Source organism: Chaetodon trifascialis, chromosome 16, assembly GCF_039877785.1.
Source record: "Chaetodon trifascialis isolate fChaTrf1 chromosome 16, fChaTrf1.hap1, whole genome shotgun sequence".
NCBI classification, from domain to species: Eukaryota; Metazoa; Chordata; class Actinopteri; order Chaetodontiformes; family Chaetodontidae; genus Chaetodon; species Chaetodon trifascialis.
The window spans coordinates 2623854-2640465 of NC_092071.1; the positions used below are offsets into that span (position 1 = coordinate 2623854).

The 16612-nt window shown below is 46.0% G+C and overlaps 1 protein-coding gene across 2 annotated transcripts in view; it reads right to left on the reverse strand.

Annotated features, from left to right (window-relative positions):
- Positions 1 to 15724, reverse strand: part of doc2b (double C2-like domains, beta) — a 111442-nt gene extending 95718 nt beyond the window's left edge. Inside the window, exon 1 of one of the 2 annotated variants that reach the window (XM_070982733.1) lies at positions 15048 to 15724. In XM_070982733.1, coding sequence (XP_070838834.1) covers positions 15048 to 15390 — 343 coding nt within the window. In that variant the 5' untranslated portion in view covers positions 15391 to 15724. The remainder of the gene's footprint in view (positions 1 to 15047) is intronic. The other variant, XM_070982732.1, reaches the window with a different exon arrangement.
- Between the last annotated feature and the right edge of the window lie 888 nt (positions 15725 to 16612).

Below are 16612 nucleotides of genomic sequence, written 5' to 3' on the forward strand. Positions count from 1 at the left end.
CATACAGCCTGTAGGTGGCTTTACGCAGCCTGTAACCTGACTCGTACCTGAGCTCCCAAAGGAAAGCAGCTCTATCAGGTTTGGTTACACCTTGAAAAGACTGACTGACTGGAATACCAGAAGGCTTTCCCAAACCTTCAATTCCTGAGTCAGAGCAGCCATAAAGGTCAGCGGGGTGGGTCGGATAACTCAGCGTTAAACAATCCATCTTCAGGCGGACCCAGAAATCATTTCATGCCTCCACTCCAGCCCTGCAGAGAGCAATGCAGACTCATGCTTGTGTATCTAGCTGTCTGTGTTCTCTCTATGCAGACACTGTCCACTGTATTGACTGTACACGTTATTTCCTCATAGCTTTCGTGTATCAACACAACAGTAATAATAAACATATTCTTGGTCTAATTCAATAACACAAACCATGCCTGCTCCAGTATGAATGGAGGGGAAACGTGACCTGGACAACATTGTGCCACTACTTTTGGACCTTATACAGTGTTTAGTGTAAATGCATCTCAGGAGGGATCAAGGGGCAGCTTACCAAGGTGCTGCCGACTCATTAGAGCTGGCAGGATCCGATCAAACTGCACTCAGATCTATATAAATGGAGCTTTTCCGAGAGGCCGCAATCTGAAAAAGCCATTATGGTATTCACCATCTTTTTTCTACAAAACTAAACGTGTACTTATAGAATGACTTAAAACACACGCACAAAAAAAAAACATACAGGTGCTTTAAATTCATGACAACTCTTTAACGACTGGAGAATTTAGGCAGTTGTGGCCCGGCACAGCAGCTGGAGCACCGGTTAACGGTCGTCTGTGCTGGGTTGTTCACCACTGACGGCTGTGGTTTGCTGGAATTGGTGCAAACTAAGTCAAGTTTCCTGAGGGAATCTTTCCATTTTTCTCCCACAGTTGTCAGTCTTTGAAGTGGTTTTGTTTCTAATTTTCTACTACTACCAACTCCTGATGAAAGTACGCTTTGCACGGCCCAGTTATATTCACTACAAACCAGCTGCATTTTCATATTTTTACTTTTTTTTGCTTCAAGTTCTCTTGACAGTTAAATGGAAACAAGGACATATTTTCATCTTTATACAGACCACTGCCACCCTCTGCTATGGGCAATTATTTCCTCACATGCAGAACGCTGGTGCATGCCGGCTGTCAGTTGGCCGTCTGCTGCTCGTTCTTTCAGGTCAGCTTGTTTCAGGCCAACAATGGAAAAAACCACAGGAGCATTACAGACAAACACCACCTGCTGAGGGTTATGTATCTGTTAGGAAATGAAGACATCTTTGGTCAGTGCACCATTGAATCAGCAGAGTTCTTTACCCCAAGTGAGAACTCATGGATGATTCGAGCAACACTCTTGTTTTGTCACGCTTAATGTTCCTGACATCGACTGCAGAGCACACGGGATCAGGCCAAAGTTCGACTCTCTTTGAAAGCTAAATCAGCTGCTTGGTTCGGGCTGAATGCACAAGTTACGTGTTGATTCTCAGTTGTGGAGTCCACTGCGTGATATCGCTGCTGGAACAAAGTGGTCTTCATCTTCCCCACACTTAAAGCAGGAGCTGAACCTCACTGTGATGAGGGTCTGACTTTGAGAGAGCCGGATGGGTACATTAGGAGATGAAAGAGCTTCATTTCTCGACTCAATTATACAATTAAGTGTCTGCTGAAAGCTTGGAGGTCTGTATCAGATTTAGTTCATTTTAATGTCATCTCAGGAGATGGAGAATACCCCGGTTAGGCTTCGTGCCGGACACAAATCAGATTTCTGCTGAGGAGGCTGTTTTGCAGTAACTTGCCTTGTTCTATACGTGCAGATTTCATTCTCTGATGGCCGAGCTTTAAAGAGCTGGACTCTACAGAAGAGCCCATTTCGGTTTTAAACATACGACGTATTACACAATTCTCTAATCCTGCTTTGATGAATGAAGACGTTTACATAAGAGGAAATGGGAGCTGGTGCAACTCCAGATTCACCAAACAGAATATGAAGTGTTTTCCATCCTGTTTGACACATTTTGTGTTCATATCCTGCATGTATTTTTATCTTTGTGTCAGTTTCCCCCGCCTACAGAATGTGAGGCAGCATTCCCATTTCCACTTTGGCTCTATTTTCTCTAAATGCTCCCCTGGTAGGCGACCAGGACTCTGATATTTAAAAACTGCCATGAAAAGTGATATATCTTTGGCTGAAAGGTATTTCACATTTAGCCACGCAGACGTCCGAGAGCGCTCTGCCCACTCTCCGTGGAAAAAGTAGCACTGAGGGTTTTCTGAGCGCCGGTGATCAATAAATGCTACGAGGTAAATAATTTGTGCTTACTTAGTGTTGTTTGTGCATGAGCACACTGTAGGTTTGAAACTACCATAATGCAAAAGAACGTGAGACTCGCAGAGACATCGTGAGTCAGAACACACACAGAAAGCTAAGAAGCTGCAGGGAGTCAAACCTTTGAAACTCACAGCATCGGTTCTTGGAAATGTTGCCTTCTGAATTATTGTTTGGAGCACTGTGTGGGATTTTTGTTCTGCTCACTAAGATAGATTTCTACCTGGTGGGATGAGAACAAATGCTAATCGAGTGAGGAGGAGCGAAGAGCTGCAGGCTGAGAAAGTATGTTTACTCAAGTGCTACACAGCTTTAAGATACTCATACTTGAGGATTAGCATTTTATGACATCTTGTACTTCTGCTCTACATTTCCAAGAAAAACATTGATTTGAAAATTTGATTTTTGGTCTTTTCTATTTTATTCCCTTTAATGCCTTTTTTATATTCCTAGTGCTGCTGCCTGTAACAGCCTAATATCCCCTACGGCGTATTAATGAAGTCTTATCTTATCTTATCTAATTAAAATTTGTGCATAAATGAGCTTATAAAATACAACACACTGTGTCAGATGAACCCACTGGCTCCCAGCCTGTTTGACGTTGGTTGGGATCACAGCTCCTCCAAAGAGACCTTTTCCCTCCAAACTTCTCACACATGAAATCAACATTTCACAAAAAAAGGAAAGATTAGAGAAAAGTTCAACACATTAATATAGATTTGTGAAGCACAACTTGACCCTTTAGAGGGAGCCCGATCATGTTGGGAGCCACGGGACCGAACTCCTGTACGACTTATTGACGCGTGAGTGAATCAAATGAGAATATGAAAACAATGCAATTCTGCTGAAGGGGTCACTCATAGAGATTAACCTACAGAGAATTATCAGCTGAATCTGCAGCTCCACTCAGCTTTACAGAGCTTTATAGTGAATTTCACTCATTGTTTGGCTGTGCGGTCCACAGCTGTGCAGTTGTGGTTCACTCTCACCTCCCTCATAGTGAAAGAGCTCTAAAACCCCCACCCCACCTCACCCCCCACCCTGTACAATACCTGTTTAGATGCAACAAGCTAGTGAACAATGAGGAGCTTTAAGCAGCTAAAAGCCTGCGGAGAGTTAATATTGAACTTAGATTTGCCAAATTGCCAAAAACACGACTCCGAGGGAATGATAATGTTGCTTCTGGATGTTTAAATTAACAACTGTTTGCCAGCTCATCGTCACGGCTTGTTTCCACTTCCTGGTCAAACAGTTATTGAAGGACTTCTTCCAGCTTTTAAGGACAACATATGGACAAAAGAGCACAAAAGACACAACAGGGAAACGCTGTCTGCTATAAACTGTGCTTGTTATCCACTAATTTGCTTTGCCAGGTGCTTTTTGGAGGAAACCCAGTTTCTGCCTGGATTACACTCACTGGCAACATGTCTTCCAGCCGTGGGAGTGAGACGCTGGCCTGCACAGACGGTGGAGGTCAGGGCGGACGGTCCTCTGAGGAGCTCGGCTGTCTGATGTAACCCACTTTGTTCTCTCGCTGAATTCCTGTTAAAACATGGCCCGTCCTGTATTGACGGTGCCTGGAATTACCAACTCACTTGGCTGGAGAACAATAGTCACATTGAGCCATCCATAGTGGTTCTCAGCACAAACAGAAAAAAAACACCTGGCTTCATCAGAGGAAGGGAGGCCCCGCGGTGACCTTTCACAGTAAAATGCCTTCAGGTAGCTTGAAAAGCGATCAAAAACAGCGTTCTACAGACGGCTAATGCATTGCATTGTGGTCAGATACGGGGATGAATGTGACTTTCATAGCATGATAGTATGAGTGCGGGCTTTCATCAGGTTGTTGCTGTCAGAAATAGTCGCAGCTATAACTGGCGACATGAATGTGCGGCGTGATGTTTTCATGGAGCTACTCCCAACAAACATTACGCTCCATGAAACGTTCCCACAGCGTCACAGCGCATCTTCTACAAAGCCTGTGTTTACAGTCAACGCTGGGATTTACATTATAAAGGATTATTTATGAGTGTTTTTCATGATGCACACTCAAGCTGACTGCTCCTGCTAATGCACTGGCTTACAGTTGTTATCTCATGAACCTCAGGGTGCACAAAGGAAGGTACCTCAAAGTATCTGTGAGAATCAAAGGGAACGTAAGTGGCGGCACAGAGCCGCCGTATGGACTTCTATCCATCCTCACATGAATCGGTCAAGACAGAATATAAATCAAGATGAGTGACTGTGAGAATAAGAAGCAGCGGAGAGAATAACTGGAACTAATAGAGTCCCATAGTCAAATATTTAATGACACCAAACTGAGAAGAATCAACTCAGTGGGATTTAAATGGACTTTAGAGTAGATAATAGAGCTTTGTTTTGATTTTTGTTATTTCCCTTCATGCAGGTGAAGATGCAAAAGCACTGAGGTCAGTGTTTGCAAGGGCCTTCACGTCTAACTTTTATGCTCTTTTTCAACCACAGAGGCGGACAAACAATGAATAAAAGCTCCTGTAAATGCTAAAGAAGTGATTTTTTATAACTGAACAATTACACAACTTCCTTTGGTGAAACAACAAAAAAATAAGTCACTCAAAACAAAAGCTAGATTTCATGAAAGCTCCTTAAAAAAAGGCGCGTTTGGTCCACCAACCTCTTTCCGGTGATGTGAGGTACAGTTACAACTCCTCTTCATTTCCCTCCTCACCCAAAGTGGAGGTTTGGAGGCTGTAAAGTAACACCATCAAGACCGCCCCTGCATTTATTGATAAAAGTGGACTTTCGTGGAAAAATGTAATTTTTTTTCTGGCCTTCGGAGTTTTTAGAGACCCATGGCTCCCTAAAAAGATGACTCAGGCGCTGGCACTTTGTGGGGTTGCCAGAAGCAGACGAGTCATGGATCTTTATGTAAGCCTCTCTGTGATGATATTTTGATGAATTTTATTGGAGACACGGCATGCATACTAAACACGCTGTTAATGCTGCACATGACAGTTAAATGTCACGCGACAGTGAGAGAGAGGCTTGATCTGTGATTCTGTGGTATTAGCTTCACCTCATCTGTTAACTGAGGATTTGCTCTGTTGAATCCAGAACGGCTGCTTTGGGTTTCTATTGTCTAATTTAACCTCACCTAATCTCTCGTTTGATAATATACACCAATCCTCAAAATGCTTTTTAAAATGTTGCATATTTTCTCAGCATCGCTTTTACTTTCTACTGTGTAATTTTGGCTTCTAATAGCAGGTTTGTGTTCAAATGTAATGCAAATTTTAACCAAATTTCTAGAAAATCGGGAAAGGAAAATGCTATTTAATGAGCATTTCTGCCCACAAAGCTTCCATTGCGCATTTTGATTTAATCAGTATGTTCACTTTTCCACTTCAGCAGAGCATTTACATGTTTTTGCAATACTTTTTTCTAATTTCTGGTGTTACCACTTTGATTTTCTTAACATCCGGCTTGAAAATGAACATAAAAGAGGTGGAAACTTCCATCCATCCATTATGTATACCGCCTATCCCTTTCGGGGTTGTGGGGGGCTGGAGCCTATCCCAGCTACAATGGGCGAGAGGCGGGGTACACCCTGAACCGGTCGCCAGCCGATTGCAGGGCCACATGTAAGGACAAACAAACATTCACACTCACACTCACACCTATGGACAATTTAGAGTCATCAATTAACCTAATGAGCATGTTTTTGGACCCGGAGAGAACCCACGCATGCACGGGAAGAACATGCAAACTTCACACAGAAAGGCCCCGCCTGACCCAGGGATCGAACCGGCAACCTTCTTGCTGTGAGGCACGCGCACTACCTGCTGCACCACCGTGCAGCCCGAGGTGGAAACTTGCTTCATCCATATTTGATCACAAATTTCTACAGCTGTAAACATGTCATAGGGTAACGTTATGGCCATCAGTTATAAATCTTACAGGTCAATCAATAAAAAAAAAAAGTTAACTATAAATTTCAGAATGTATCCTGAAGCTAAACTTGTAGTTTCACCAGTTATTAGCATAAAAACAGCAGCTTAAGTCAGTCAGTGACCCCCTGACTGACTTAAGCCCCCCCCCCACCACCTCCACCACCACCACCCCCACCTCCACCACCACCACCCCACCCCGACCCAAAGGAAATTAAATCCACTTTTGCACACATTAAAGGAAAGGCACAAAACACCTACACGAGGAAATCCTCCTGCCTGGCTCATATTCTTCCAGGTGAGCTCAGCAAGTATTTTCAGCCCAGCACTCCAGTCTGAGGTCCGGCATTGTGGTCTGTGGTCTGTCTGTAGTGTACTACTCATTGAGCTCTCCCTCCTGTGGGAGCGGCAGCTGAAAGACTGAAATACAGAGATGTGGCTTCGGAAAGTCCAAAGAAGCAGGGCAAAGACCTGGTATCGATCCAGCTGAGGCGGGATGCAGGAGCGCTGAAAGAGCATGTGCTCGGCAGCCTCTCAGGGAGTAACGAGTGGAGCTCGGAGGAGAGACAGAAGCTTCTCTGGCTGAGTAAAAACAAGCGCTGGGTGCCTCTGTCCATTAAAAAAACGACATACTGTAGTCCTATAAGCAAGCAGGCTAACTAATGCTGAGGTATTACTACATAGCAAGTGAGATGAGGCTGCTAATTAAGTACAAATATGCTCAGTTCCTTTAGGAACGAGGAGGGAAAAGAGCGTTTGAGCTACAGGTGGAGGTTTGATGTGGAGTTCTGTGCTGCTTTCCACTCAGGAGGCCTTCCAGGAAAGTCATTGATTCCTGTCTATTTTAACCTGCGCTGCTCCGGGTGGAGGCTGCAGAGATGAGGTGAGCAGTGTTTCCCAGCAGGTCGGGTCAGCATCTCATTTCAACAAGATGCTTGTTCTACTGGATGAAAAAATACAACATGCTCGATACTCCAGACGTGGTTCTGTTGATGCTGCAGTCTTTTTTATATGCAGGTGGAGTGGTCACACATGCGGCCACGTGGGCTCCGTACGCCGCCATACAGCAACCAGCAACCATTGCCCCTGAAGTCCACATGTAACGTCCATGTTCTGTCCACGACGTGTCCGATGGAGCTGATCACTGCCTTTCTGTCAATGTGTCCACCGGACGTGTTCTGTCTCCATTCCAGAAGCGTCCCAGAAATGTCCCGTCGCTCTGCTACGGGGAGATATGTGTGCTATGAGTCTATTTTTGACGGATTACATGTTATCGATCGAGCCAGATGGGAAGTCAGACACAGGAATGGTGTCGAGAGTCCAGTTTTCAAAATAAAACATCCTGTGCAGACTCCCGATCGCACATCAACAATAAAGGCAATTAAAACAGACAAAGAGAGAAAGCATTTGACTACGAAGCGTACTTACCCATTAAAGAGGCACAAATATCAAGGGAAAAATGACAAAACGCTCTGCTTCTGAAACACGTCTGGTGGGTTTGCAGCCACGTGGAGGACGGAGTTGCAGACATGAAGTCATGGAGAAGCATCCAATGGAATCAGTGCGAGAAGCAGTAGTGAAGCCTAAAATGGTTCTTATTGAATCTACATGTAAATCATTGACTTCGCCCTTAACTTACATTCATTTTCCTTTAACGTGGCCTCATTTAACAGCACACATCTCGCTCATGCTCTACACCACAGCCACAGATAGAGGCTGACTATCTAATGCCGCTGAACTCAGCTCAGCATGCCCACTCAATGCAGCTGTGGTTAAGTTTTGATTCATCACTTGGCGTGGGCAGAGGAATGATCGGACACAAGGATTTAATTTAGGCCAGTGGAGTGAGCCTTTGGCTTCTCAGTCAGGGGGATGAAGCACTCCTCACAGACTCACTCTGCTTTAAACTGATAATAAAAAAATAAAAAATAAAAAAAAAAACAGGTGGATTTTGCTTTTAAAATCAGAAGCTTTTAAGAGCCGTGTTTCACCAGCAATATTTAAACACTCTCTCTCAACCGGTGTACGCAAAGTGTGACAAACTAAAGCCAAACAGCATTTCTCCCCACTGATGACAGCCCCAGACGCCAAATGGATCTGTGTAATAGCTGGCATTATCATTACATAATGTGCTTAGAGGGATGAAGGGAGGACGGAGGCAGAGTTTGTATCTGATGGAGCAGAACTTAAAACGCTCGATGGCTCCTGTTGAGAGACAGCACCAGTAATAATAACCCATAATGTGAACAGGCTGACAATCTGGCCTGCTTTGTTAGCGCTGGGTTAGTCACAGGAAAACATGGGACACTACAGTGAGTCATTACTACTGCATGACAGCTTGCAGATAGACTCTTAATAGGATTCTACTGTGCTGGGCACGGCAGCGCTGAAATCACTCTTTACATTGAACTGAGCATTATGAGGCTCAGGGGATGTTTTAAAGTGGATTGATGCAGCCCTCTGTTTTGAAAAGGTCTGGAAGTGGCAACAGATGGCCCATCGCACACTTCCTGCTCCTCGGCCCTTCAAGGAATACGCTGAGTTTTAGGAGATTATCCTATTGGTCAGAAACAAAAAGCATTTACTTGTTAAACTGTTAACTGAGTAGCAGCTACTCTGGAAGATGCTAGTGCCATTTAACACACCACTGCAGGCTAAAGTGTTAGCATGGACCTGCATACTGTATGATTTTGATGTCTAAGCTATGTTATAACTTCTGATTTTGGTCTTAATTTGTTTAAAAAGATAAAAGTGATGTGAATAATCTTAATAATCTGACTGTAAGTCATCACGGCGCACAGGAGAACATTCAGTCATTCCTCTCTTGCACCTGCCAGGGCTGCCATTTCTTTTGCTGGCATCATTAGGTTTTTGTGCTCTCACTGGGCCAAAGATTAAATTCTGTAGGCTTAGAGAGAAAAACTACTTCAGTTTTAGCTCCATTACTCAACTCCTCGCAGTTTGTTTTAGAGTCAGTTTTAAAATTCTGCACCCCCTGTCAAACCCCCAGAGTGCACTGCTGAACACCTCAAGATCAACATGAAGGAAAGCGCTGCTTCACTCACCTCTGCAGACTGAAGCACACCTGGCTGTGCACACAGGAAGTCAATTCAACCCATCTGACGTTAAGGCAGAAGCAGTCCAGTAGCGGGACTCTCTTTTTCTCAAGTTTAACATCTATATTTCTCACAGCTGGAGCTCATTGAGGCATTTTTTGTAAGGAAAGTTAAGTCCAGGGATTGCTGCGCCATTAATGTGGATCACATGTGGCTGATTGACAATCTGGTGGGTTGGATCAGTGCATCTACTGTGATACACATCAGGAGAAATATACTTATATATCGAAGTATGATAAAGTGCACTATAAAAAAGGCTAAGCATATGTTTGAGATCACATGGTTTGACCAGCAGAGACCTCTGACAGGTGTGTTTCTCTGCTCATATATGATATTGTAATCAGATCTGATGTCATGTTGGATGTTCAGGATGAAGACCATGGCACAGAGTATGATGCCACCCCACTGAAGGGCTGCTGTGGGTTGGAAACTGCATTTGAACCTCGTCTGTCTGTGGATGCAGTGTTTGTGACTTTGGCTCCACATCTGGCACAGTTCACCACAGGATATTCAAAACAAGCGCCCCTTTGCTTCTGCAGTCATGGCCATCCACACTTTTTTTAAAAAAAATTCATCTAAAAGTGCAAATTAAAAGCACAGACAATATATTTACTCTTTGACCTCGATTATGCTCTGCTTTTATTTATGTTTTATTTCTATTTCATTTTTCTGGAGTCAAGGTTGAAGCACAGGTCAAATAAATCTGAAAGAAGATTCATATTTCAGAGCTGTTTGATGGATTTAGATTAATTAATGTGCGGCTGTGCATCGCTGCAGTTGCTCGTTAGGTCTTGAATAGGCTAATCTGTCTTCATTAGATTTTATTTTAATTGAAAGTGTTGAGATTTAGGCATTTTTGAAGCTCGAGAGGCTGTTTATGTTGAAAATGGGAGATTAGTGAAAATCAAACTGAGCTATTATCTTTGTGGCTGGTTGAATGAGACAAACACTTTTAGAAAACAGTGATGTGACTTTTGTGATCATTTTTTATCACATATCTGTGTGATAAATATCAGTGTTGATTAGCTTGAATGTGTGACTTGTTTGCGACGTACACATAATCATGTCAGATGTCAGACAGATGCAGCACCACCCAGCTTGTGTCTCCGCTCTGTTGTCCGTCTCATTTAAGCCAGAAGATGTCAGGAAAAACCGTTTTATAAGGAAATTCTGCCACATTTAAGTCTCCATTATCCTCTGTGACAACCGAATGTATTTCACTTTTTCTGACAGATCGTTTTCCTTCCTTTTAGACGCTTCCCTCCTTCTCTGACAGCATCTCTCCTCACCAGCTGACAACTACAAGCAAACACCGTAGCTCCAGTCCTGTGCTGAGGAGACAGCAGTACTGCCAGAGGAAGACATCTCAGGGGAGACCTGTGTGTGCATACATTAGCAAGTCTTCCCCCCAACCAACCTGCACTGGCCCTGTCAACACATATGGCTCTGAGGCTTATCTCTCAAAAACACAAGGGCCTGCTCTGCCATGTGGGTCACGCCGGCTGTTTCTCCTGGCCACGGCCCCTCCACACCCACCGCAAACAGCCGTTAATTGATGTGGCAGAGATCCGGATGCCCAATCGGTTCTGATTACCCCCCTTCGCAGGGGAGCTGGGACGCTTGGTGGGTGATGCACTTTTCCCTTTCAATTAAAGTCAAGATCGAGTCACAATGAATCAGAAGAAGCTGCTGTTATGCAGATTAGCCAGCAGGTTCTCAGCGAGAACCGAGATGTCCCCGTGTGATTTGGTACATTAGGGAGAACGCTGCCTCGCTGCTCCACCCACCCCCAGAGGAAGCACGCAGATACTGGATCAAGTCCCGCAGGACCATGAAGAGCCAATTTGGGGCAGCGCTGCTTCTTTTAAATCACAAACAACAGGAAGAAAAGAGTTCCTTTCTCCTGCATCTCGGGTGAACGTTGCGTCTCTAAAGCAGTTTTTGAAAGACAATCAAACAAATTCAAACTGAAGCAGCTTTTTCATTCGGATCGCAGCGCCGCTTCCTGCACCGCCAGGAAGAAGAAGTGACTTCACCTCGGTGTGTGACTCATGTGTGCGAGGCCAAGAATCATCAGATCAGCCTCACAACAAGTGTGCTGAAACTTTACTAACCCCTCCGAGGTGAAATGAAGTTGGAAACGTACATAAACCAAGCTGATGAGACAAGAAATCCTGGGCAGAAACTGAATTTCATCACTGTTCTTCTAACATTCGAGCCACAAGAAGACGTCCACGAACTGATTTGACGTGTTCCCGGCTTTTGTGCTGAGCTTTTATCAAACAGCCTTGGTTTCAGCTGCTCCTCGGCGAGTCTTTCAGCGCTGCACATCACGGAAGCAGCTTGTATCTCTGATGAGAAATCCTTTCAGTCTGTGAGGTTTGCTGCATATTCAAGCCCTTATTTGTCAAAACATTGTCATTCTATTCACTGACTTCTTTCGTTTGTTTGCTTTACAAGGTCTCGACGTCATCCACCAGAACCTTCTCGAATGATAGAATATTTAACTGATTTCTCTTTCACCAGAGGAGACAAAGTCAGGAAGTTTTCTCCTTAATCAAAAATATACACAGACACAAAAACATCATGCGTCTTGGTGGATGCACTGTATGATTGTAAGCTTCGGTGCAGAGAGACACCAAAACCTGAAGACGTCTGCAGATGTTTGAGGGGTTTCAGGTATGAAACTGCATTGCAGCTGTGCAGGGAGTGTCCCAGTGTGATGTCTCTGTGGTTTCTGTTTGCTCGTGTTACCACAGGAATAAGGAAAATACACAAACCTTGATAATGTGCAGCACGTCTTGATATCTGAGTCTATGCAAGCAGACATGCTGCTGCAGTGTTACTCTGTTTATACGTTCCTCCTTTCGAACTCCCGTGGCAGCAGCAGTGGCAGCAGCTTGGGATTATTTGGGACGTTGCATCAGATCCAAACAGCCACTTGTTATTTATTTGTTATTTGTCTTAGTGCCTGCCTTCATTAGACACATCAACAGTGTCGGTGAGGCCGGTGAGAAGCAGGCAGATGACTCAGACTTTGGATAACCGATCCAATATGTGTTTACAATTAATTGCGACCATAGCTACTTTGGCGCTGCTTCCTCTTGTGGCCTTTTTTGGGGAGGGGGGGGTGGAGTTGACATCGTAATTATCCTGCATCACTGCTGACTCTTCAGGTGATTGTAAAATCATTAAGATGATGCTCCGGCAGATGTTTGTGTCTAATTGCCTTATTAGCAGGGAGGATGGAGAGGAGCTGCAGTTTGACGTTTGCATCAACCTGCAGAGTGACTGGTCCTCGACCGACACCTTGACAAGAAGCCAGTAAGTTCCTGTGCACCAGCACCAATATCATAAAGCTGCAGTCGATGCTGTATGCATGGCACAACATGCCGGCACCTGTTGCATACAGACAACCACAGTTACACTGAACTGCTTCACACTTCTTTGGCAGGGAGAAAAGTGCAATGCAGCAGAGAGATGTGAATCAAAGACACATCCTCTCCGGATTTTTAAAACTGTAAATGCATCCGTCTTTTCAGGGAGCAGACGTAACCTCTAACTCATATATCTTCACTATTCCCACATCCAGAGGCAGAAGTGGTCGTACCTGAATGGCCACACTCGAAGGTGGAGTGAAAACCTGCTGTTATCCTCCTGAGTGCTTCCCCAGTTTCTCTCCAACAACTCTGCGTCTTTGCCGTGTCTTTGTGGGGACACAAACTCTCAAGCCTGTTCTCGAAGGCACAAATAAAAACCTCCACACACACCTGGTCATTCTCTGTGCACAGCGTCCATTCCAGTGTTCAGACATTGTTAGAGGATCTGACAAAGGCTTTGAAGAATATGGAGCACTTTCCTCCTCAGTCACATCTACAACAGTGGCCACTTTTGGGGACACTTGGACATGTAGCCAGGAGGAGCCGGGGATCAAACTACCAACCATGCAATTAACGCTTTACCTCTCCTTCTGTTCTGGAGTTTATCTCACCTTCTGCACTGCAGTGTGTCCGACCCAGACGGCGAAATGGAGATAGATTAAAACATAAAACTTGGATTTTGTCTGGGTGCATAAAATGGGGCCGTAGTTAACTTTTAGTACACAACAAATCCCTGGACAGAACCGGGCGGCAATCTGGAGTTAGTGGCACACTCAGACTGAGAGAGACCAGAAGTATCACTTTGCAGTCGATAATGCTGATTCCCAAACACTTCACATTGCACTAGCGAAGACATTTTGAAACACCATGTTGTGATTGCTAAAAACAAAAGAGCAAACGCCCTCAGAGAGTCAAATCTGGCTGCTGAAGTCGAGTCTCTCGCTGCTCTCACAAATTAGGAAAACGCGTCCCTGCATCTTTTCGTCCCCGCTGAGTGAAATCCTGGTTGCCTGGCTGAGGTCATAGAGCAACATCTGCCAGGCCAGCGCTGCCTCCTCCGCTCCCTACCATCCCCCCTCCTGTCCAGTTCTGGATTAGAGATGGCCTAAGCCCCCCCCGCATGCCGCTCTGCATGGATTAACTCTTGGGGAAGCTGCACTGCTGTCACACATTAACCTGCAATCACGAGTCTCTTGTGCAGACGGCAGCCGCGGCAAACCTCTAGAGAGAGCTGTTAGAGTCTGACATAAACACATCGTAAAGTCTGCTTTTGTGCACTGTGACAGCAACCTGTTAATCAGAGTGAGCTGGACCAAGTTCAGAGGCGGCCGGACGCTCAGACTCCCTCACTGTTGCAGTGATTTAGGATCCTAAGGTTTGTAAATGATGCAGGTGGCAGCAGATTTCATTCTGGCAATGCTCTCAGCACAGCCGCATCATCTATCCAAGAAGGTGTTTTCCTGGGAGTGAAAATGCTTTCGCAGGGTGCAGAAACCTCGTTCCACCTCTGTGACTTGTTATTGCTCCAGTTGCTGTGCTGCATCTTACAAATTCACATTATTATTCATCCACTCAAATCTGATAGATTAAAGGAATGACATTCAGCAGAGGAGCCTCCCTTCTGTGATGGAGTCAGATATGGACACACAAACAATACGCTCGCACAATTGGAAGTTGCCTGTCTTGCCACTAGTCAGCACAGTGCATGGATGAGCTTACAGACGCAGTCAGACTCTGCCGAGCGCAAAACTGCGACTAATTTGAAGCTTCACTAAGAAGCCATGAATCATTCAGATCGTACCGATCGGCAGTATGGACCGAGCAACCTGTAGACGCCGGAGACGATGCACAGATACACCCGCTGACAGACACATGCAGTCATTTGCTTCAATAAAATCACACATCTCATCCTTTCAGTTGGAGGAGAACAGAGGAGGAGGAGGAGGAAGAGGGGCGAGCTGTATTCTTTGCAGCAGCAACAGTTGGCTGTCTGTCGGCTGAGAGGGAAAGAGTTAGCTGCAGCACACAGATGCACACAACATGCACGCTCATACACACACGAGGCAGGCGAGTGGAGGCAGAAAGAGATGGACGAGGGAAGAAAAGGTGACAGATAAAGCCCTAAAGCCACTCGGCTGGAGGGGTGCCTGGCAACCGGTGGCAAAAATGGAGATGCAGTAATAAGAGAAAAGGGAGAGGGAGACCTAAAAGGGATAGACGCACACATGGAAAACACCACCGTAAACAGTAGGATGGAGACGACGAGAAGGGAAATCACTCACTGGAGTCATCTGAGTCGTATCCCTCCACATCGGGCTCCTCGTCCCTCTTGGTGGCCTGCGAGGAGGCGGAGGCTCCGGCACAAGCCCGGTCGGGTTTATCCTCATTGGGGCGGTCACTTTCGGCAGCAGCGGTGGCAGAGGCGGCGGCCGAGGAGGCTGAGAGGGCAGAGCTCAGGGGCCCGGCGTGGCCCGCCTGGTGGGGCGCAGTGGGGGGGAGGCCCCGCGGGTAACGGGGGAAGTAGTCGGAGATCTGCTTGATGGGCTGGATGGGGCCAGGGCACACGTCAATGGCCATGTGCTCCTGGATGCTGATGGTGGGTTTCTCGCCTTTGCGTTGTGTCATGCATGCGGTCCAGCCCGGAGCCTACTCCCAAAACCAAAAGAACTGAGAAAAGAAAAAAAAAGGAAGACCCACCCCCCTCGTCCTCCTCCTCCTCTTCTTCCTCTTGCCTCTCTGGAAGAAGCGGGTGTTGCCCGGGTGGGTGCCGATGGGTGGAGGGGTCCAGGTGATCTGTGGATGTCACCGCGCCGGTCTACATGGAGCTCTGGAGGCTGCTGCTGCGTCTCCCAGTGCTGTCCTCAGACCCAGACCATGCTGTCTGACTACTACCTACCCTCCCGCTCTCTCCTCTTCCTATACCCCCACACTCTGCCCACGTCTGCGCTGCCTATCTGACAGAGAGAGAGAGGAGAGAGTGGTGTTTGTGTGAGGGAGTGTGAGGGAGAGGAAGGGATTAGAGAGGAAGGAGGGAGGGATCAGCTGATGTCACTGCCTAGCAACCGAGCGGTAAACAGGAACCGTCGGCCGAGGTGCTTAATTATGATATTAACCCCATCCATCTGTCGGTGGGAGGGGAGATCCAGCGACGTGCCTGACTCATGCGCGTGTCCTCGCGTGCGTGGGCGTGTGTGCGCTGGTGTTATGATAACCTGGGCAATGAGCCGTGACTTGATGCTTTGTGTCTGTGATTCACCTGCAGGATGTTTTTACACTGAACGTGTCTTTTCCACTCGAGCACGCCTCAACGGCAAACGTGTAAATTAACCGTTTAAGTTCAGCCGAGGTTCTTGCTTTTTGTCCTGAGGGGGCCACTCAAGGCGAAAACCTCCCCCGGGCCCCAAAATGGCTACCGTCGCCCCTGCCTGCCTCCTCCTCTCTGCTGTTACACCCAGATTTTTCGTCCTTTTCTCCCCCTGGACACACATACCTTCATTCATACTTTCATTTATGCACTCTTGTCTGTTCAGTGCACAGACTTATTTCCACTTTTCTGATTACACACCCTGATGTTATCATACGTTTCCTAATTACTTACCATCTGTTGCATTTTTGCGGGCAGCAGTGGAAATCTGCAACGGCGAGCACTTTCACACTTGTTGAGGAGACATATTGCCTCATTTCCCTGTCGAGCATGGATCTGAGTGACACAGAGACTGTTTTAATTAACTGTGACACAGTGATGTCTTGTTAAAGCTGGGACCTTTATGTAGAAATATACCTGTCCTCTCATCACATGTCAGTGTTTCTACATCCACTGAGCTTTCCACCAGATAATGAAGTCGTT